General features: G+C 44.6%; 2 protein-coding genes across 5 annotated transcripts in view; one reads left to right on the top strand and one right to left on the bottom strand.

Annotated features, from left to right (window-relative positions):
• The window catches only part of TDRP (testis development related protein), a 31,855-nt gene extending 22,110 nt beyond the window's left edge, over window positions 1-9,745 (top strand). For both annotated transcript variants that reach the window (XM_054062375.1, XM_054062374.1), the window contains 2 exons: window positions 4,506-4,609; window positions 6,249-9,745. In XM_054062375.1, the coding sequence (XP_053918350.1) occupies window positions 4,506-4,609; window positions 6,249-6,594 (450 nt within the window). In that variant the 3' untranslated portion in view covers window positions 6,595-9,745. The remainder of the gene's footprint in view (window positions 1-4,505; window positions 4,610-6,248) is intronic.
• Window positions 9,746-19,319: 9,574 nt separating this feature from the next.
• Window positions 19,320-22,640, bottom strand: part of FBXO25 (F-box protein 25) — a 37,109-nt gene continuing 33,788 nt past the window's right edge. For 2 of the 3 annotated variants that reach the window (XM_054063022.1, XM_009569711.2), the window contains one exon: window positions 19,320-20,545. In XM_054063022.1, coding sequence (XP_053918997.1) covers window positions 20,456-20,545 — 90 coding nt within the window. In that variant the 3' untranslated portion in view covers window positions 19,320-20,455. The remainder of the gene's footprint in view (window positions 20,546-22,640) is intronic. The other variant, XM_054063023.1, reaches the window with a different exon arrangement.

Raw genomic sequence — 22,640 nt, 5'->3', positions numbered from 1 at the left:
TAGCCCATCACATCAAACAGAGAAAGAAGCAAAGGTAGCAGGAGGCTTGTCTGAACCAAATGTTCCTGAAAAACCTCAGACATAAAAAGGAACCATACAGGAGGGGAAGGCAGGGTCAAGTCATCTGGAAGGAATATAGAGACACTCTTTGAGCGTGCAGGGGTGGGCTTAGGAAAGATGAATCCTACTTAGAGTTAAATCTGGTGAGGAAAATGAAGAGCGACCAGTAAGGTTTCTGCCTGTACACCAGCATCAGGGAGTGTAAAGAAGATGGAGTCAGACTGTTCTTGGTGGTGCTCAGTGAGTGGGCAAGAGGCAATGGGCACATCTGAAATGAAAGAAATATCATTTAAACATAAGAAAAAATGTTTTCACCATGGGGGTGGTCAAGCCCTGGAACAGGCTGCCCAGAAAGGTGGTGGGTTATCCAGCTGTGGAGTTACTCAAAACCTGACTGTACATGATCCTTGGCAACCTGCTCTAGCTGGCCCTGCTTTGAGCAGTGTGGTTGGACAGGATGGTCTCCAGAGGTCCCTTTCAGCTGTAATTGCTGCGTAATTCTGTGAACTTTGGATGTTGAATTATTTCTTTTTCCACTGACACATGGAAAACTACTTTAAAGGTTTGAGAATATAAGCCAGTCAGTTATGTAGATTAACTTCTTTGAGAACTTTAGCAGTAGTGCTTTTGAGTTTTGTGTAGACGGTTACATCAGAACTTCTGCAAGTGGCTTGATGTTTTTTCATACTTTATTAACTTTAATCTTTTTATGTTAAATAAGTGTCTGATGTGGTGATGAGTCAGCTTACCAAAGTGTCGTCTCTTTACTTATTGACCTTCCTTAATATCCATTGCAAGGAAGGTAATTGTTTTGGGATCTAGGTCTTTCTCCAAGTGCTCTGTAAGAATGTAAGAAGTTTCTAGCTGATTCAGAGACTGGCCCATCTAGTCCGGCAGTCTGTCTGACTGTGGCAACGGGACATGCTGTTCAGGGAGAGCGTAGCTTGGCCAGTTTCTAGAGCTTCTTCTGCTAACATCAAGAATCTTTGCTTTGAGATATTAGAGGGTTCATCCCTCTAAACAGAGGGGATCCATTTATGGACCCGCTGTCTGAATTTGTCTAATCCTTTTTGTGATGTTTTCTGGCATTTTTTGGCTTCACAGCTGCTGCACATTAAAATCATGGTTTCAGAGAATGGAGAGTTCAGCGTCTCCTCCCTGAGCCTTACCTACCAGCAAATACAGTTGTAAGTGTTCCACCTGCATTGGTGGTGGCACTGCCTATGTAGGTAGTGCTCATCTGTAGTTAAAAATCTTTGAAGTACATTGAAAAGAAATAGAGAAATGCAACAGGCTGTTGTGAGGGACTTCTTTAGTACGTGACAGTTACATGACAGTGGTAGTTGAAAGATGGTTATCTTAAACAGCTCAGTAGTTTGAAGAAGGCATCTAGGAGTGAGAGACAAGTAGTTGACCTCCTTCTGCTAGGGCTTGTATTCCTAAGCAAGGCACCGTGGAGAAGACTATCAAGAGTGAGCTGTTTGGTCCTTTTCAGTTGAGTGAAAAGATGCTTCAGGAGATCAGTGTTGGTGCAGGCAGGTATGGAAGAGGAGCCTTAAGCGTGGTAGGCAGAGGTCTGGTTTTTAGGACAAGAGGGAGTGGCCTCAAGCTGCACCAGGGGAGGTTCAGATCGGACATTAGGAACAACTTCACTGAAAGGGTTCTCAAGTGCTGGAACAGTCTACTTAGGGAAGTGATTGTGTCACTATCCCTGGAGGTGTTCAAAATGTGGGTAGATGAAGTGATTAGGGGTATGATTTAGTAGTGGACAGGTGATGATCTCAAAGGTCTTTTCCACCATGACTCTGTGATTCTACTCTACTCAGCCCAGTCCATTTAATATGCATTAGGCTTTGCGCAAAGTTTTCATCACATATTAGCAAAATATGGTCTACTTGGAAGTTGATGCTCTTATGTAGATGTTTCCTTTGGAAACACTAAATAAATAAGTGGTGGGAATGTATCTTAAAGGTTTAGTGTACTTTTTCCTTAAGGACTAGTGGAGAGAAGAATAAATCAGTTAGAATCTGCTGTAAAGTTTATTACCTTTGTATGTACCTACCAATGCCATGGATCCATTGTAGGAGTATTTATTTCATAGAATGGTTTGGGTTGGAAGGGACCTTAAAGATCATCCAGTTCCAACCCCCCTGCCATGGGCAGGGACACCTCCCACTGGCTCAGGCTGCCCAACGCCCATCCAACCTGGCCTGGAACACCTCCAGGGATGGGGCAGCCACAACTTTGCCAAGCAGTCTGTGCCAGTGCCTCACCACCTTCAGAGTGAAGAGTTTCTTCCCAATATCTAATCTAAATCTTCCCCCTTCCAATTTAAAGCCATTCCTATCACTCCATGCCCTTGTAAAAAGTCCCTCCCCAGCTTTCCTGGAGCCCCTTCAGGTTCTGGAAGTTGTTCTAAGGTCTGCCTGGAACCTCCTGTTCTCCAGGCTCAACAGCCCCAGGTCTCCCAGCCTGTCAAGAAGATGAAGGATTTTTTTAACACGTGAAAAGCTTTGTGCTTTCTAGAGTTTCTCTCTTCTTTTTTCCTCTTCCCCCTCTCCCTTCTTTCTTTAAACTGACTACTTCAGCAGCCAACTTCTTGGAGATTCTTCGGGTTTTTTTTTTTTAAGTTTGTTGTGGATGAACTACTTTGCAGTGACAGGAATCCAAATTAGAGTAACAAATCCTCCTGTTAAACGTGGTAGAGAATTTAAGTGAACAACAGAAACACGTAAAAGGATTAAGCCTTTGTAGAGTAAAATTGAGGGTTTAGACCGTTAATTACACCACAGAAGCATTAAATATTGAGTACTGCTTGGAGCAGCTGATACTTTAAAGACAAGGATTTTGTATGGCAAGGTATCTGTTTGAAGGTATCGCCTGCAGCTTGTCTGGTTTTCTTTGGTATTATCAGCAGTGCCAGTCTTCTCTGAGATGGGAATGGGGACTTTGCCATAGGGACTCAAAGTTGAAGTTAGCCGCCTACATATTTTTAACACAACTAAAAATAGGATGTGTATGTTTAAATTAAACATGAGAGTTTGCACGTTACAATCTACACTCACTTCATTCTTATAGTGGACAATAATATATACAGAAGCTGTTGCTTTTTTTGTGAAGCCGTGAAGAATGTTGTGGTTTGTGGCAAGATTGGGAGTGGGTTTAGAAAGAGGTGTGTTGGAGAGGCCTGGGTTGTGAACCTGTCTCTCTTGTACTTAGTCTGTCATATCACGTGAATGAGAGCTGGAAATTGCTCGGGGCTTGCTCAGCCTTCCCTCTTCAGAATTCTCTAGAACTTTGCCCAAAGCTGGATCCATGTTTGTATCTAAGCCAGGCAAATGGAGTGGAAGGAAAGTCTAGATTAGACCTTCCTCCTGATCCTAAAATGGACCTGCTATGTCTCCTGCCTTGAAGGAGCTGAGGTCGTTCAGATGTGAGTCGGGGAGATGGGTGAGGAAGGAAGGTGTAGGACACAGTGAAACTGGAGAACAAGAGATGGCAATGCTCTGTGACTAACGTGAAAACAAGGGTGCTGGTTTACTCCTGTAGATTATAGAATTATAGAATCATAAAATGGTTTGAGGTGGAAGGGACCTTAAAGTCCATCCATTTCCAGCCCACCTGCGATGGGCAGGGACACCTCCTACCGAACTAGGCTGCTCAAAGCTTCGTGCAACCTGGTCTTGAACACCTCCAGGGTTGGAGCATCCACAGCTTTCCTGGGCAATCTGTGCCAGTGTCTTACCACTCTCATCATGAAGAATTTCTTCCTAATGTCTAATCTAAATCTTCCCCTCTCCAGCTGAAAGCCATTTTCCCTCATGCTATCACTCCTCATAGCAGAGGTGCTGCAGCCCTCGGATCATCTTTGTGGCTTTCTCTGGACCCACAAAGAAATGTAATGTTGTTGTTCCTTCCCGCTGCCTGATAAGCAGTGATTAAATTATACTCTGGCATTTTCAGAGTAACCGAGTACCCGATAAGCAGTGATTAAATTATACTCTGGCGTTTTCAGGGTAAGCGAGTAACTGAGCCATTGCAAGTACGTGTATGCACACAACTTCTGAAGCATTTTTATTATAAACCTTCATCTTATTATTATGATATTATTATTAGATTATCAGCTGCTTAGATTCTCTTACGTTGATGTACAAAAATGGAGCCAGCAGCGGATGAGCATCCAGGAGCCCAGTTGTACACGCTGCCATCATTTGCCAGCCTCTGGAATCCAGCAAGGTTTTTTACTCCTGCTCATAAGAAAAGAGCTCTTGCTGCAGTAACCCCTTTCCAACACACTCCTTTCCAAAACGCACACTCCCAGCCGCGCAGCACACGAGAGGCAGGGCTGTGGCTGCCTATCAGCCACCCAGTCAGCACTGGCAGCCACGCTCTGTGCTTTTAAGTCTGTAATTCATGTGTACAAGGATGTTTGCTTCTCTTTATAGGTTCAAGGTGCAAGTTTCCGGGGTTGGAAGGAAGTGACGTCGATGTTCAATAAAGATGATGAACAGCAATTGCTAGCAGGATGCAAGTCTCCAAAATCCAAAGGGTGAGTAAAATCCAATTGGTTTGTCTGCTGTTGAAGTAAACAAACTGGAAAAGGGAATAGCTGTGCAAAGTAGCAACGGTAGACATTGAGAAGCAGTAGTGTTCAATTCCTGGAAGCTAAATCCCGGAGAAAGGTCTGTAAGCATTTCAAAGTTAGAATCATAGAATCCCTGGGTTGAAAAAGACCTTTGACATCATTGAGTCCAACCGTACCTGTACACTACTAAAACATATCCCTCAGCACTTCATCTACCCATCTTTTGAACACCTCCAAGGATGGGGACTTGCCCTCCTCCCCAGGCAGCCTCTGCCAGTGCTGGGTAATCCTTTCAGTGAAGAAGTTTTCGCTAATATCTAATCTGAACCTGCCGTGGCACAGCTTGAGGCCATCCCCTCTCGTCCTATCACCTGTCACTTGGGAGAAGAGACCAACACCCACCTCTCTACAACCTCCTTTCAGGCAGTGTAGACAGTGATAAGGTTTCCCCTCAGCCTCCTTTTCTCCAGGCTATACAACCTCAGGTCCCTCAGCCGTTCCTCATAACACTTGTTCTCTTGACCCTTCACCAGCTTTGTCGCCCTTCTCTGGATGCACTCCAGCCCCTTCGTGTCTTTCTTTTCTGGATCATAGAATCATGGAATGGTCAAAGCCCATCCAGTTCCACTCCCTGCCATGGGCAGGGACACCTCCCACTGGCTCAGGCTGCCCAAGGCCCATCCAACCTGGCCTTGAACACCTCCAGGGATGGGGCAGCCACAGCTTCCCTGGGCAACCTGGCCCAGGGCCTCACCACCCTCATAGTGTAGAATTTCTTCCTATTGTCCAGTCTAAATCTTCCTTTCTCCAATTTAAAGCCATATCCCCTGGTCCTGTCACTCCAGGCCCTTGTAAGCAGGCCCTCCCCAGCTTTTTTGTAGCCCCTTCAGGTACTGGAAGGTCTCCTCTGAGCCTTCTCTTCTCCAGGCTGAACAACCCCAACCCTCTCAGTCTGTCCTCATAGCAGAAGTGCTCCAGCCCTCTTGTCATCTTTGTGGCCTCCTCTGGACCTGTTCCAGCAGTAGACGGGCTAGAGTCCCTTGCGACCTAAACCATTTTATGATGCTAAGAAAAATGCTGATATTTTTAAAGTTCTAATACTGTGTACATCAGTTATTTCAGGTTATAAAGCTTAACTAGCGAGGTAAAAACAGATATATGAAACTGAGGGATATTGTGAGTGATTGCTAAAGCTGGCAGTAGAGAAAACATTTTCATATTCCTTCTTCTCCACTGCTTCTTGGTTTGTTTTCTGGTTTTGGGGTGGTTTTTTTTTTTGGTTAAAGTTGTTCTGATGTGTGCTAAAATGTTTCAGACATTTCCAAGGGCAGTTCTGTGTGAGTCACTGGGGAAGGAGGTAGTTGGTCAGTTCTTTTATAATAGGAAATGGCTCTACTCAGCCCATTTCTGAGTTATCGCTGCAATTCTACTGTGTTTGGGCTTATGTGTATACGAAGGTGTTTTTCCTGAAGTTGACAGTAGTGGATGTCCTGACTGATAGACTGCCTTACTGTAAAATCTAATAGTTGTCAATAAACATTCAGTTATTTTATTACATGCATTGTTAAAGGAAGAAATTAATCACCTCATTGTTGTTTTCTAGAACAAACCTAAAATTAAAGGAAGAGATGAAATCTGAAAAGAAGCCAGGTTTTTGGGACAGTTTGGTGATAAAGCAGAATGTTCAATCTAGGAAACCAGATGAGATTGAGGGATGGGAACCACCACAGATTACTGCTGCTGTCTCTACCGGTGATGCAGCAACTACTTTAAGTGACTGCACAGCCTGGTCAGGCTGGGAAGATGAAACCAAAGGCTCCACGAAATACACAAACCTGGCCAGCTCAGGAAACAGTTCCAGGTGGAGTATCAAATCAGCTGGAAAGCTGGTTAGTATTAGACGTCAAAGCAAAGGTAACCTTACTGACAACTGGGAAGAACTAGAATGATACTGGTAATGTGAAATACTTTATGGGTAAGAAGACAAAGGTTCTGTGATTTACGCGTATATTTAAACCAAAATCAAATCTGCTCAATATTGCACCTTTATACAGTACTTTCTTTTATTCAGATTGTTACAAATTTTTGCTCACCTGATAGTAAATTTTCTTATTACATTGTTAAATAGCTATGTTTTCCACACTGAAAAAAAAGTAGAGAATCTATTTTGTGCCTATCTATCTTTCACATTCAGACTCTGCAGTGTGTTGGATTGCTGGTTTTACCAAAAAAAAAAAGTAATTCCTTTGTGAATGTATGCACTGGTTGTAAGTTTGGCTGCCTTATGTAGGAACTTCCACTAGCTTGAGGTCCTGGGTTTTTTTCTGCTATTTAAGGGTCACTCAAAATTGTAGTTTTGATGCTGTCCCTTTTTGATGAAGAATACTGATCTGTCGCTTGCAGGGAGGATGCTTATACTTAGTAGACTGTTTTCCAAACCTTCAGCCTCAGCATACGCTTCAGCTTGTGCACACGAGATGCTCTGCTGTCACAATGTGCTATGCTGTGTGAAATGGGAAAGTGCTATTTTCATGTAATTCCTTCCATCACAGGAATTTCACCAATCGTCAGGTCAATTGGGTCTTCCAGAGGTTTGGTTTTGTTTTTTTTTTTGTATTGAATGTTGTTTGACAAAGCTCAGCTGCTCAGTTTTTAAGATACATGTTACGTCAAAAATAAAAATGATTGAAAATTTGGAAAGCAGCAATGAGGAGGGGATAGGAAGATCGCGATATTCAGCATCCATAGTCCTGGATCTGGGGATAAGTTGCTCCTTATGGAAGGGTGTATGTTTTCATTTTTACAGTAACTGATCCTTATTCAGTCATAGAATCTTAATGCTTTGGGTTGGAAGGAAACATAAAGATGACCCAGTTCCAACCCCTCTATCCTCCCGCTGGCTCAGGCTGCCCAAGGCCCATCCAACCTGGCTTTGAACACCTCCAGGGATGGGGCAGCCACAGCTTCCCTGGGCAACCTGGGCCAGGGCCTCAGCACCCTCAGCATGAAGAACTTCCTAATGTCTAATTTAAGTCTTCCCCTTTCCAATTTAAAGCCATTCCCCCTCATCCGATCACAGGCCCTTGTAAAAAGCCCCTCCCCTGCTTTCCTGGAGCCCCTTTCCGTACTGGAAGCTGCTCTGACGTCTCCTCAGAGCCTTCTCTTCTCCAGGCTGAACAGCCCCAACTCTCTCAGCCTGTCCTCGTGTGTGAGGTGCTCCTGCCCTCCGATCATCTTTGTGGCCTCCTCTGGACCCACAAACAAGTTTAATGTTGTTGTTCCTTGCCGCTGCCCGATAAGCAGCGATTAAATTATACTCTGGCATTTTCAGGATAACCGAGTAACTGAGCCATAGCGAATATGTTCATGCACACAACTTCTGAAGCATTTTTGTTGTAAACCTTCATCTTACTGGCTACTGACGTTTTAATTTTTGATAAAAGAAGGTGGAGTGTTAAACTTGAGATTTGAAATGTATATAAGAATCCTAAAAGTGCCTCTTTCTAGTGCATTTTCTCTCATTAGCAGTGTGGCTGACGTCAGATCCAAAGTTGGGTTCCCTTTTGTTTATATGGAAATGCTACTTTAACATTCATGGAAAAAAAAAAATCAAACCAAAAGTTTCATAAAAGAGAATGAACGGTAGGCTTTTTCTTTCCTGATTGTTAAACCGGTTTTAACAGAAATGAAAACTTGTTGACTGCCTCGCAAGACAGCCAGTGCAGTTGGAAGATCAAGTTAGCATTTCAGAGAAAATTTGTGTTTTTACCTGAAAGGTTACATATTCCTTTACAGAACGGATATGTGGCAATCATATTTTTGCTAGAAGCTTCTGCTGGTGAAAAGGAATGCATGCAATTTTCTTCTAAGCTTGTACCTTGTTTCTATTACTGCCACATTATTCCTTTCTTAGCTCACTCTTTCTCCTCTCTCTCCCAATCCACGTAGAGTTTTCTGGTTCACAGTTCCTGCAGAGCTGTTTTTTTGGAGATTCCTGTTGAGATGTGCCTGGAGGGAAACTCTAGCAAAATGGTTTGGTTTTGTGTTTTTTTTCCCCCCGGTGTTAATAGGATGTTAAAAGACACAATTCTTAAGTTTATCTAAAAAAAATTCAGTGTTTAGTGCTACAGAACAGGATCTTCAACTGGGAAATGTATTTGTAAAATTAGCATTATATATATAAAAAAAGTACTAATAGAGGAGAAAGGGTTAGCGTTTCTGTCGCCTCGTTTAGACTGTGAGTAAACTCTGTATTTGCCCTTGGCAAGTACATATGCTGAGGTTAATTATAGGAAAGAATTAGTATTCTTGGGTAAAGTATGCTGCATTTTATAGTTCATGGAATCCCCTCTAAGGCATGAGCTAGTATTTAGTTTGGTTGTTGGTGCTGACTTAAAAGAATGGAAAAAGTTCTACTAGCAGCCCTCAATATTTTCTTCTCAAAGATGGGCTGAGAGCTTTTAATTTCCCTCCTGAAGAAACTTATTTATACTGTGACCAGTAAGGGTTTTGCCTTGCACATTATACTGTCAAGTGCCTGTTCCTCACCTCGATGATGTGTTTGATGCACAGCTTAACTGCAACATTTTTCAGTTTGTTTTAAAACGTACAATAAGAAAAAATACGCTCACAAAGCTGAAGCCGAATATAAAAACAAACTTGCATCCCAGTGGGAAGCTGAGATACGTAAGCTTTGGGTTTAACTCCTAGTGATTCCGGTTTTGGTGTGCTTTTTAAGTGATATTTCCTCAGAAATGACCATTCTAAGGATGAACATTATTAAATTTAATATAATTTATTGTTATGCTTTAATAATGTATTTGTCTTTTGAGAACTCACTGGTGTGAGCTTTTCTTCTCTTAAGTTTTTAAACGTGTTTGAGTTTTCAGAATGGGGTCCTAATTTCTTTTACCTTCTTTAGAAGCTTAACTACATTTTACATTTTACTCGAGCGATACACGGCTCCATTTGTGGAATAAGTGTAGAATACGTCCCTTAATATTCGTTTTGAAGTTGCATTTCAACCCATGTGAAATTGTTTAGAAGAAGGTAGCATTAAGATTGTACGATAAGATTGCACAAAATAAAATATATAGTTTATATTGCTTTCTCGTAGCCAATCTGCATGATCGTTGGCGTGGTTTTAACGGGAATTAAATGCTTTGTGTGGCTGGAACGAGTCACTTAACTCTAAGCAAAGTTCTTTCTGAGTATTTTTATTTATTAGCATCATTTGCAAACAGAAAAATAGTATTTTCCATATGAATAAAGATTTAGTTTGAACTGAAATGCCTTATTCTTTGATTTTTTTTTTTTAATTTTATTTTATTTTGTCCTGTTTTATTTGTCGTGTGAATTTGTTTCCACTGTGTGAAGGTCACTTGCATCATTGTAGAATACAGCCAAGGAAGTAATAGCTATGTTTGTCCAAACTCTCAGTCTCAGAAGCTACAGCATCCTAGATTTAAAGTATCACTCATTGCTTTCACAGTGGGAAGAATTCATTGGTTTGGACAAACTGCAAATATTTTGTTTTATTGGTATTTATTGGTTTAAACGGTTTTGTTTTGGTTTAAATTATTGGCTGTTATGAATGCTTGGCCCCAGCAGCATTCTTTCCCTGAAGATTTCACCAGCTACGCGTAAACCGGAGGACCTGGAATGCTCTTGCCTACACGGAGCCCATAGTGAGGTGAGATCTGCCTGTCCTGGACTGAGACAACGGTGAGATGCAGCCACTGTAGATGAGATACAGAAAGAAGCGTATTGTCGGCTTCTCGTTCTTCCACTCGAGTCTGATGGCATTGGTGTTGTCTAAAACGTTTCTTACAAGTGTGTGAACCACCTGAAACAGAGCATCTCATTCATACAAGTTACCTTCTTGGGGGAAAAGCCCTGTATTGCGATGCCACTGACTCTACCCAGGTGGGTCGGGCGCACACCCGGGCAGGTGAAAGGGGAGTGGAGGGACTTGGATATCCAGACCCTGGGTAGACAAGAACGCTGCTGACTTTTTAGCATAGCTGTTCTCGTAGCCCAGGTGATTCTGGCCTGGCATCTCCATTTCCAAAAATTTTCAAATGCTTATTAATGTGTATGAATGTCAGATGACAAAACTGTGTGTCCTGTCCCTGTACAGCCTGAAAAGAACGTGAGTGCTTGTTTCTATTTAGCCGTTTCTTGCATATCTAAACTATTCTTGCTGATCATTTTTCTCCCCTGGCGTGCCTGCTAGTTGGTTTCTCGTGTGGCAGTGTCCAAGAAATGAAAGCGGTGCTATCAGAAGAAAAATGATTTCCCAAAAGGCTTAGTCACCGGTGATATTTCATAGAATCATAGAATGCTTTGGGTTACAAGGGAACATAAAGATCATCCAGTTCCAACCCCCCTGCCATGGACAGGGACACCTCGAGGGATGGGGCAGCCACAGCTTCCATGGGCAACCTGGGCCAGGACCTCACCACCTTCTTCATGAGGAATTTCTTCCTAATGTCTCATCTAAATCTTCCCCCTCCAATTTAAAGTCCTTCCTTCTCGTCCATAATGTTCCATGCCCTTGGGAAAAATCCCTCCTTAGCTTTCCTGGATCCTCTTCAGGTACTGAAAGGTTGCTCTAAGATCTCCTTGGAGCCTTTGCCTCCTTCCCCTTCCCCTTCCCTTTCCCCTTCCCCTCTCCAGGCTGAACAACCCCAACTCTCAGCCTCTTCTCATAGCAGAAGCACTTGTCTCTCAAAAATTACTTGCAGCATGACTGCTGTGTACCATACAAAGACAAGAAATCAGAGAGACGCAAAGAATCCAGTTTAGAAATTGGAGGGAGAGAGTTGTATTTACTATAAGTGCAAGCAGCAGAATAGCAGAAAAAAAATTCCTGATACCAAGTAATAGAGTGTGAAAACAATCAGAAAATACGGACATAAATAATAGAAAATTATATGAAATATGTAGAATCACAGAATTGCTTGGGTGGAAAAGACCTTTGAGATCATCAAGTCAAACCGTACCTGTCCACTACTAAACCAGATCCCTGAGCACCTCATCTGCCCATCTTGTAAATACCTCCAGGGATGGGGACTCCACCACCCCCCTGGGCAGCCTCTGCCAGTGCCTGAGAGCCCTTTTGGTGAACGGATTTTTCCTGATGTCCAATCTGAACCTCCCCTGGTGCATCTTGAGGCCATTGCCTCTTGTCCTATCACCTGTCACTTGGGAGAAGAGACCAACACCCACCTCTCTACAACCTCCTTTCAGGCAGTTGTAGACAGTGATAAGGTCTCCCCTCAGCTTCCTTTTCTTAAGGCTACATAACCCCAGTCTCTCATAGACTTGTTCCTCGTAGACTTGTTCTCCAGCCCCTCATATAACAGTAAGCAAAGTATAAGGAGTCTTCCATGTGACACCAACCCCTATCCCTGATTCTGAATAAAGAAAACCTCCTCCGTATTGGAGAAGAAAGTTTTCCTATTGTGCATCTAGTATTTCTGAAAAGGTGCAAGAAAGCTCCAATATTCCTTTCAAGTCCATAATCTGGTAAAAGCTTGGCTGGCACATAATGTTCTTGTGCACTTGGGATCCAAATAACACTTGTGAAAGCTTAGTAACACGTTTTGAACTGTGAGTTTGCTATTGGAAAAGAAAAAGCGTTACTCTCTGCAGAGAACGTCGCACAGCCGTGTTTTGTAAAGACTGATTTGTCCACAACTGAAGATACTCATGTGATGTCTTCCTTTCTACTTGCTGTAACGCTGGTATTGAGAAGACCTAACCGGACAGTTGAGTTTAAATAATTCTTCAGAGAACTGTCTGGTTTAATTGTTTGAGGTTGTATATTAAACCAGCTCAGATTTGATGCAACCCCTTCCTTTAAGTTAGCAATGTCTTCTGGTGTTTCTTGTACGTCTTTCCTTGAAAGCCCCAGATGCTGTTGTCATGAACATCTTGTTTGTCCAGAAGTCTTGGATTCCTCCCCAAGATTACGCTGCTAAATGCTTCTGGGATTTGAGAGACGGAGCAAATACTGCGGTGCATGTGTTTGTGCTGGTGAAAGGAAGGGAGACTTGTTCCCAGTGTCCAAACACTTGGTAGATTTGGATGATGATGATGAGGAGGAGGATTATTGTTGTTGTTTTTGTTGCTTCTGTTGTTGTTCTTATTGCCCAGAGAAGGGAATGAAGCTGGTGAAGGAGCTGGAGAACATGTGTTATGAGGAGCAGCTGAGGGACCTGGGGTTGTTTAGCCTGGAGAAGAGGAGGCTGAGGGGAGACCTTATCACTGTCCACAACTGCCTGAAAGGAGGTTGTGGAGAGGAGGGAGTTGGTCTCTTCTCCCAAGTGACAGGTGATAGGATGAGAGGGAATGGCCTCAAGTTGCTCCACGGGAGGGTCAGATTGGACATCAGGAAAAAGTTCTTCACCATAAGGATTCTCAAGCACTGGAACACCTGCCTAGGGAGGTGGTGGAGTCCTCATCCCTGGAAGGGTTTAAAAGTTGGGGAGATGAGGTGCTCAAGGGTATGATTTAGTAGTGAACAGGTATGGTTGGACTCTGTGATCTCAAAGGTCTTTTCCAGCCAAGCGATTCTATGATTATTTTTTGTTGCTAAAGCCTTCTTATGTGCAAGATAATTACTATTAGTCTTTGCTTTGTTTTATTTTTATTCTTGTCCCCTCTGAGGTTTTGTTTGGTCACGTACGGAAAGGTCTCCTCTCTGATTATGTAAAGACCTAAATTTGCTGTTTCTCTCACACCAGGCATTGGATTTTAGGCAGACCTGCCTTCAGTTGAATGCCTGTAAACAGTTTATCTGTTGAACATTTGGACAGAATCTTGGCAACCAGCATTTGACAGGACAAACAAAGGAAAACAAGTCAAGCATCATTTCCCATGAGGAAGTAAACTATTGTTTGATAGGATGGAGCACAAGATTCCCAGAAGTTGTGCTGCAGATACCGTAATGCAGCATATAGGGTTATGTCGAAAATCAGAGACTTAATGAAATATAGACTTGTTCTTGCTTCCAGTGTTGGAATACTCAACATAAGAAGGATATGGAGCTGTTGGAATGGGTCTAGAGGAGGCTACAAAGATGATCAGAGGGCTGGAGCACCTTCCCTACGAGGACAGGCTGAGAGAGTTGGGGTTGTTCAGGCTGGAGAAGAGAAGGTTCCGAGGAGATCTTATAGCGACCTTCCAGTACCTGAAGGGGCTACAGGAAAGCTGGAGAGGGACTGTTTACAAAGGCTTGTGGGGGCAGGACGAGGGGCAATGGGTATAAACTGGGGAGGGGCAGATTTAGACTGGACATTAGGAGGAATTTCTTCACACTGAGGGTGGTGAGGCCCTGGCCCAGGTTGCCCAGGGAAGCTGTGGCTGCCCCATCCCTGGAGGTGTTCCAGGCCAGGTTGGATGGGCCTTGGGCAGCCTGAGCCAGTGGGAGGTGTCCCTGCCCGTGGCAGGGGGGTTGGAACTGGATGATCTTTAAGGTTCCTTCCAACTCAAACTATTCTATGATTCTTTTTTTGCTTCCTAAGCTCACACGCCCCCCTGAAGCGCATTAACCTGTCTGTAGCGTGGCTGTCACACTGCTGCCTGGAAGAGAGCACACGCGTGTTGAACCAAACCATTGCTGCCGTGGTGGGCGGTCTGTTGGCATCTAAAGCCGTGGTGGAAGATCTTGAGCTCCCGACATGTGCGCTGAGAACTGGCTGAATTGGGTGGAGGGAGAAGGGTTTCAAGGCAAGGGAAGGAGCAGATGTTCTGGCATCAAGGAATGAAGAGACATAATAAATCCAGAACATCTGAGAGTGTTCCTGAGGGAGTTGGTATTAATATTTGTTGTTAGGCCTGGGGTTTAGTGTTAGAGAATCAGAACTAACACACAGCTGGTCCTTTTCCCTGGTGTTTTTTCTTGGTTATCCCATTCAAGAATGGATTTTTTTTTTTTTGCTGTGATGAGCAATTGGAAAGGATCTCCCCCGCACACAGGTACAATGTAGGCTGTGGGTGCCTTTAAGACTGGTGTTGCGTAACTCTCAGCAAGCACTTCTCCGTACCTGTTCCATACTGGTGCGTCTCTACATTAGACTTATTGATGTAGAAGGTCAGTGCAGGTAGAACCTTGGAATGTAGGCTCAAAAGGGGGCATGGTCAGCTTGCAGCAAGAACTTAAATGGTGGTGGCGTGAAACTTGAAGCTGACCTGAACAGCTCTGCCCAGGATCCTCCTTCAGTTACCATATTTTCAGCTTCCTCCCCTTCTCTGCTCCCTTAGGAGACTCTGTGAGGTCTCTGAGATGAAGAGCTTGTTCCATCCTTCCTCCTTTTCCCCGAGATCCCTGGTTTCAGGATGCTGCTTGCTTCACCTCAAGACGCACAAGGGGTCTTTGCAGACCTACTGATGGGGTCATATCCTCAAAATACGTGTGCCCAAGCCTTCTTGGCAGAAGTGCATGAGATGGGTGGCCTGGGGTCTCCCTGTGGCTACAATGCAGGTAGCTGCAATGGGTTGAAGGCCTCCTTGAGACCTGGACAGGCTGGAGACGTGGGCCTGTGAGAACCTCATGAGGTTCAACAAGGCCAAGGGCAAGGTCTTACACCTGGGTCAGGGCAATTGCCTATTTCAATACAGACTGAAGGATGATGTGATTGAGAGCAGCCCTGAGGAGAAGGACTTGGGGTGCTGATTGATGAGAAGCTCGACATGAGCCGGCAATGTGCGCTCACAGCCCAGAAGGCCAACCGTGTCCTGGGCTGCATCCAAAGCAGCGTGGCCAGCAGGGAGGGAGGGGATTCTGCCCCTCTGTTCCTCTCTTGGGAGACCTCAGTTGGAATACTGTGTCCAGTTCTGGAATCCTCTATGTAAGAAGGAGATGAAACTGTTGGAATGGGTCCAGAGGAGGGCTGGAGCACCTCTGCTATGAGGACAGGCTGTGAGAGTTGGGGTTGTTCAGCCTGGAGAAGAGAAGGCTCCAGGAAGACCTCAGAGCAGCTTCCAGCACCTGAAGAGGCTATAGGAAAGCTGGGGAAGGATTTTTACAAGAGTGTGTAGTGGTAGGATGAGGGACAACGGGTATAAATGGGTATAAACAAATCACCACTGGACTGGAGGCTGGATGATGTTATACCCATCTACAAGAAGGGTTGGAGGGAGGACCCGGGAAACTCCAGGCCTGTCAGTCTGACCTCAGTGCCAGGGAAAGTCATGGAACAGGTGATCTTGAGTGCTATCATGAAGCACACGCAAGAGAACCGGGTGATCAGGCCCAGTCAACATGGGTTTACAAAAGGCAGATCTTGCCAAACTGACCTGATCACCTTCTATGACAAAATCACTCAACTACTGGATGGGGGAAAGGCTGTGGATGGAGTCTTCTTGGACTTCAGTAAAGCCTTCGACACAGTTTCTCACAGCATTCTGCTTCAGAAACTGTCTGCCTCTGGCCTGGACAGGCGCACACTCTCCTGGGTTGAAAACTGGTTGGATGGCCGGGCCCAGAGAGTGGTGGTCAATGGAGTTAACTCCAGCTGGAGGCCAGTCACAAGTGGAGTTCCTCAGGGCTCGGTACTGGGTCCAGCTCTGTTCAATGTCTTTATCAATGACCTGGATGAAGGCATTGAGTGCACCCTCAGCAAGTTTGCAGATGACACTGAGCTGGGAGGAAGTGTGGATCTGCTGGAGGGTAGGGAGGCTCCAAAGGGATCTGAACAGGCTGGACCGCTGGGCTGAGGCCAATGGCATGAGGTTCAACAAGGCCAAATGCCGGGTCCTGCACTTGGGGCACAACCACCCTATGCAGTGCTACAGACTGGGGGAAGAATGGCTGGAAAGCTGCACGGAAGAGAAGGACCTGGGGGTAATGGTTGACAGCGACTGAATATGAGCCAGCAGTGTGCCCAGGGGGCCAAGAAGGCCAATGGCATCTTGGCTTGGATCAGAAACGGCGTGACCAGCAGGTCCAGGGAGGTGATTCTCCCTCTGTGAGACCACACCTTGAGTACTGTGTTCAGTTCTGGGCCCCTCACCACAAGAAGGATGTTGAGGCTCTGGAGCGTGTCCAGAGAAGAGCAACGAAGCTGGTGAGGGGGCTGGAGAACAAGTCTTACGAGGAGCGGCTGAGAGAGCTGGGGTTGTTTAGCCTGGAGAAGAGGAGGCTGAGGGGAGACCTTATTGCTCTCTACAACTACCTGAAAGGAGGTTGTGGAGAGGAGGGAGCTGGGCTCTTCTCCCAAGGGACAGGGGACAGGACAAGAGGGAATGGCCTGAAGCTCCGCCAGGGGAGGTTCGGGCTGGATATCAGAAAAAAATTCTTCACAGAAAGAGTCATTGGGCACTGGCAGAGGCTGCCCAGGGAGGGGGTCGAGTCGCCTTCCCTGGAAGTGTTTAAGGAACGGGTGGATGAAGTGCTTAGGGACATGGTTTAAGGGAGTGTTAGGAATGGTTGGACTCGATGATCCAGTGGGTCATCACCTGGTGATTCTATGATTCTATGACCTGCCTGTCTTTGCACATGACAGCCAGCACATGGGAACCCAAAGAGCGGAGGTTCTATGTTACAGCATAACCCTTCTCATGGGTTACAGCACTTTAGGTTATGCGAATCAGTGCTGGTGTAAAGGACAATGAGGTTAATTCAGGCTGTCAAAACATGTTCTGTGCTGCAGGGAGGTACTAAGAAGATCACTGTCCTGAAGGTGAAATCCTCTCCTCCATCCCTCTCAGGAAGAGCTTTCTAAAAAACAACATAACGCAAACCCTGGTGATCGAAGTCACTGTGTAGGTGGCATAATTAAAATCTTATCTTCTTATGCATCCAACGACTTCACACCGTGCAGTCACTTTTAATCAAGCTCTGTTATTTACCCAGTCTAAGAAATACAATCACTAAATATTTATCTGGCTTGTGGAACTACTCCCAAAGCTCGGTTTTGCCAAGCATTAAAAACTTACCCCACTGCTCACCCCAGTGTGACTCTGCACTTGAAATCTTTAGGATTAAGAAATAAATGGCAGTAGTTTGGCACAGAAACTACTGTGTGCACAGAAACTAAGTGTGCACAGCCTTCCCCCTTCTTTTTTAACCTGGAAGAAAGGTTTAAAAAGGCACCATCGTGGCTTTTGGACCTTGGGGGGTCCTGGTGGACACAGAGTCGAACACGAGCCCTTGCCGCAAATAAAGCTAAGGGCATCGTGGTCTGCATCCGGAGTGGTGGCAGCAGCTGAAGGGAGGTGGTGCTTCCCCTCTACTGGTGAGGTCTTGCCTCGCGTTCTGGGCTCCTCAGTGTAAGAGAAACATGGACTTACGCTCCGGAGACCAGTGAAGAGCCATGAAGACGATGGAGTGAAGCATCTCTCCTAGCAGGAAAAGCTGAGAGAGCGGGGACTGTTCAGCTCAGAGAAGGCTCAGTGGGAACTTCCAAAGGTAAGGGAGGGTGGAGTCAGGCTTTTGTCACTGGGCACAAACAGGAACACAAGAGGTAAAGCCTGAACATCAGGAAACTCTGTAGGGTGACCAAGCCCTGGCACAAGTCGGCCGGAGAGGCTGTGGAGTCTCTCTTCTGGGAGACATTCAAAAGCCATCTGGACATGGTCCCAAACAGCCGTGCACCACTAGCTCGAGGTAGCCCAGCTTGAGCAGGGAGGTCCCTGCAGAGCTCCCTGCAACCCTTGATCATTCTGCAGTTGTAGAATGAAGACTCAACTGCAGGACTACAAGCTACAGTCCTGCTTCTTGCCATCCTTGCTCCTTCAGCCTCAGACCAGTGGGAAGGTTTGTTACTCTTCATGGAAAGGGCCTCAGGGTCCTGCAGCATCGCAAAGGCTTTTTGCTACACAAGAATAAAGTTTTCACTACATGAAGTGGTGAAAAGGAAAGTTTAAGCCCGACTCCTGTCACTTAATATTTATAAGAGAACTTATGACAGATACTGAATTTTCCAAACCTTCTTTAAGTTCTTACACCTCTCTCCCTACTCACTTCAGAGATGAGGAGAGGAGCCTCTCAGCAATCATAATCACATTATTTGCCTCTTCAGTGATGGGCAGCTTCCTCGGTAACGGTGCATCTGCTCCTTGCAGTCCCCTGAGCAGGGACCTTCAGTCACAATGGGTGAAGGGCCCAGAGCAGCATTAAACCAAATGCTGACTTCAGAACCTTTCTTTAAAGCTCTTGAAGAATCATAGAATAGTTAGGGTTGGAAGGGACCTTAAAGATCATTTTGTTCCACCCCCCGCGAAAGAAAGCAGGTACCATCCTGAGGCAGGGCCTCACCACCCTCATAGTCAAGAATTTCCTCCTAATGTCTAGTCTGTGTCTTCCCCCTTCCAAGTTAAAGCCATCCCCCTCATCTATCACTCCATGCCCTTGTAAAAAGTGCCCCCCAGCTTCAATGGGTATTGGAAATTCAATGGAAAAGGTTAGTAGATCCCTGAAATTAAGGTTAAAGCAAATAAAACCATCTTGTGTGGAAATAAGGTATCCTCTTCTGTGTGCAGCCTATTAACAGGCCAGTTATCCTAGTAAAAAAATTACTAATACAACCAATTACTGAAAAGCGACGGCACTTGGGCTGATTCTATGCTTCTCATCCCATTACCAACTACTCCAAAGAACAGGTTACAGCAGGATCTTAACATTCAAACAGATTCATCTCTATACACAAGAGACTGCTGGGAATAATAGATAAAACCCATGATTTATTACACTGTACAAAACCAGATTCAGAACAAGCCGGTGCAGAATAAAGTACATAATTTATTTTTCTGTACATTACAGAAACTGTTAAATTTCATTGACAAACCCAGAACTTCCCTAATTTTTTCCGTTACCTGCCTAAGCCAAGCAATTAATTTTGTTCTACAAAGAGAGAAGAAAATAGCTTCCTGGAAAATTTGTCATCCAATTAACTTGGCAGAAAGTGCTTCAGCTCAGACTGACCTTCAGTGTTTGCCATCGCTCATAAAGACTCGTCAGGTTAGAACCTCAGCTGGTAGTGTAATGTCCCACCACTGTACCAGTCTAGAAACAAACAACCCCATTCTCATTCAAGTTCAATGATGTCTTCTTCTTAGAAGATGAATTAATGCAGCTGCATTTGTAGATATACCAAACAGTATAAATGAAGGCTGTAGCTACGTCAAAACACTTTCCAGTAGCCCCAGATCCGTCTCGAGTTATGCAGGATGCGCCGAGATAGGTTCTCTGCTTCATAAAAATAAATATTTTTGTGTAATATATGTACAAAGATTGGTTGATTTCCTTCATTCAGAGGTTCAGATATACCCACACCTGTATTTTAGTCACCAGCTCACAATGATTAATGCCACCCTGGTAACTGATCTGTTGAGTCCAAGAGAAGCTTAGCCTGTTCTTTATCGTAGTGCAAATTATATGGAGGTGTTTGAAAAACAGCGGCTTAAACAAAGAAGGATTAATAACAAAAATCCCTCCTTTGGTCCCTGTAAGAGCACTTGAACTCTTGCGTGAAATTACCAAAACTCCCCCACATAATTTTAACCAACTATTAAGGCGTCAAAAGAATGGATTTGAAGTCGAGATTAAAATGCTCTTTCTTGGACTTGAAAAGAAGTCCACTGCAGATTTCCTGACAAAGAAATTTTCTTAACGTGTCTCCTCCTCCTCAGCAATTTTCTGCACGAACACAATACGCCAAATAAACACGTCTGAGCGTCTCCCCCGGATCATTTTGAACTACAACAAAACATTACGCTGAAATATATTGCACGAAAAGCAAAACATATCCTGCCTGACTCTTCACGACAACGGCCACAAACACAGAACAGCTATGGAACAGCTCAGAATTTGAAGAGGTCAATGAAGTGCTGAGGAGATACTGGTGTGAGACAGGTGTTCGGATCGCTGGCAGTGCAGGGGTGTCCGGTGTCCTGCAAAATGAAGGAGACAAAAGGAAATTCTCTTTCCACACTCACCATCTCCACCCACCCCCCAGTTAAAACAATAAAGCAAACATTTGCATAAAAGCACATGAAACCACTTCCACTGTAAACAAACTGAAGTTGCTCTTCTAAGAGTTCACCGATAAAAAAAAAAAAGGCCTTTTACAGTGTGACACTGGTAGGGGTTTCAGGGGAAAAAAAAAAACCCACCCCTTTTCTCCTACCTCAAACCAGAACCAGAATTGGAGCTCTGGAAAAGTTTCATATTCCCCATCTGTTAATTTTTGCTAAACACAATTAAAAAAAACCAACAAAAAACGAGCAAACAAAACTAAACATACTGTGTTGAACCTAAATTAACTGTTTAATGAAAATGTGAAATCAACTACTTCAGGAGGAAATAAGCTCCTTGCTTTCAAAGGCAGCAGACACTTCCCCCAAAAGCCCTGAACAGCATATGTTTGAAGCCCCAGTCCAGGAAGTCTTTCTACATTGTTTGTTCTTCTTTTTCCCCCAACATCTTTTTCTTGTCTTTCATTCCTACCTTTTCCCAACCTGAAAGCATTGCCTTAAAGCAGAAGTCAGGACCCAGGCGAGTTAGGGATATAGGAGACAGGATGGAAAGGCTTTGTCATCTCAAATTAACAAGGCCTGCAGTGCTTCCTATAATATTACAGGAATTTGAACTCCACACAGTTGTCTGACTAAGATTCAAATTCATCTTCAAATGAAAAGCTCGGTTTTGCACCGTATCAGAACCCTCTAAAGGAAGGGAATGCTAGAGGTGTAAGGAGAAGGTCCCAGACAGTTCAAGGAGAGGTTAAAACACCTTTATCAAGAATACTGTAAGGCTCAAACTGTCCTCCCCGGGTTTTTGAGGTGTCTCTCTCCATTTTCCACCAGTGTTGATGAATTCACCATGTGGGGTAAGAAAAGTACAGTAAACGTACAGTAAAAGTAGATCACAGACCACTGCAGCCTTCCCTTCTTTCGTTTTCCCTAGGAAACGACAGCACGGGCAATTCAGTTAGAGGGAAAGAATCTGTAAGTGAAATGTTTTTCTCACTTGGAAACTTGCATAAGGAAAAGTGCTGTCAAAGATGCCATGTTTCCCTTCCAAAGTCTTTACAACACTGAAGTGCACCAGGTGAGACACAGTCCAAGTGCTACTCAGCTTTTCCAATGAAGATTGTTACTTTATCGACATATTACCTGTGGTTTCCCATTGTAGCCTACAGTGACTACAGGAAAATTATCACCTGGTATCACCTTCTCCTCCTGCCGCCTCTTTTTATACTTTCTTTAGTATCACCTGAGAACAAATTGTTACACTCACAACACACAAGGGTGAAAAAAACAAACAAAAAAGGAGAACAGCCATGCAGATTGGATGTCAGGTAAACTGCCTGTCTAGGGAAGTTGCAGACAGGGCGGTGATTCTGCCCCTCTGTTTGTTTCTTGTGAGACCTCATCTGGAGTATTATGTCCAGTTCTGGAATCCTTAACATAAGTAGCAGATGGAGCTGTTGGAACAAGTCCAGAGGAGGCTACAAGGATGATCAGAGGGCTGGAGTACCTCCTGTACAGGACAGGCTGAGAGAGTTGGGGTTGTTCAGCCTGGAGAAGAGAAGGCTCAGAGGAGACCTTAGATCGACCTTCCAGTACCTGAAAGAGGCTACAAGAACGGTAGGGAGGGGCTGTTTATAAAGGCTTGTAGTGATAGGACGAGAGGGAATGGCTTTAAATCAGAGGGGGGAATATTTAGATTAGACATTAGGAAGAAATTCTTCACCGTGAGAGTGGTGAGGCCCTGGCCCAGGTTGCCCAGGGAAGCTGTGGCTGCCCCATCCCTGGAGGTGTTCAAGGCCAGGTTGGATGGGCCTTGGGCAGCCTGATCTAGTGGGACGTGTCCCTATCTTTCGCACAGAGGTTGGAACTGGATGATCTTTGAGGTCCCTTCCAACCCAAACCATTCTATGATTCTATAAAGAAGTACAGAAGACTGAGATAAGCAGTGTTAAACCTAACACCTCCATCTTGAGATGACATCCACAAGGAAGAGATCCACCACCACAGAAAACAA

Source organism: Cuculus canorus, chromosome 3 (assembly GCF_017976375.1).
Source record: "Cuculus canorus isolate bCucCan1 chromosome 3, bCucCan1.pri, whole genome shotgun sequence".
NCBI lineage: Eukaryota > Metazoa > Chordata > Aves > Cuculiformes > Cuculidae > Cuculus > Cuculus canorus.
This window is presented reverse-complemented; position numbering and strand designations above follow the sequence as displayed.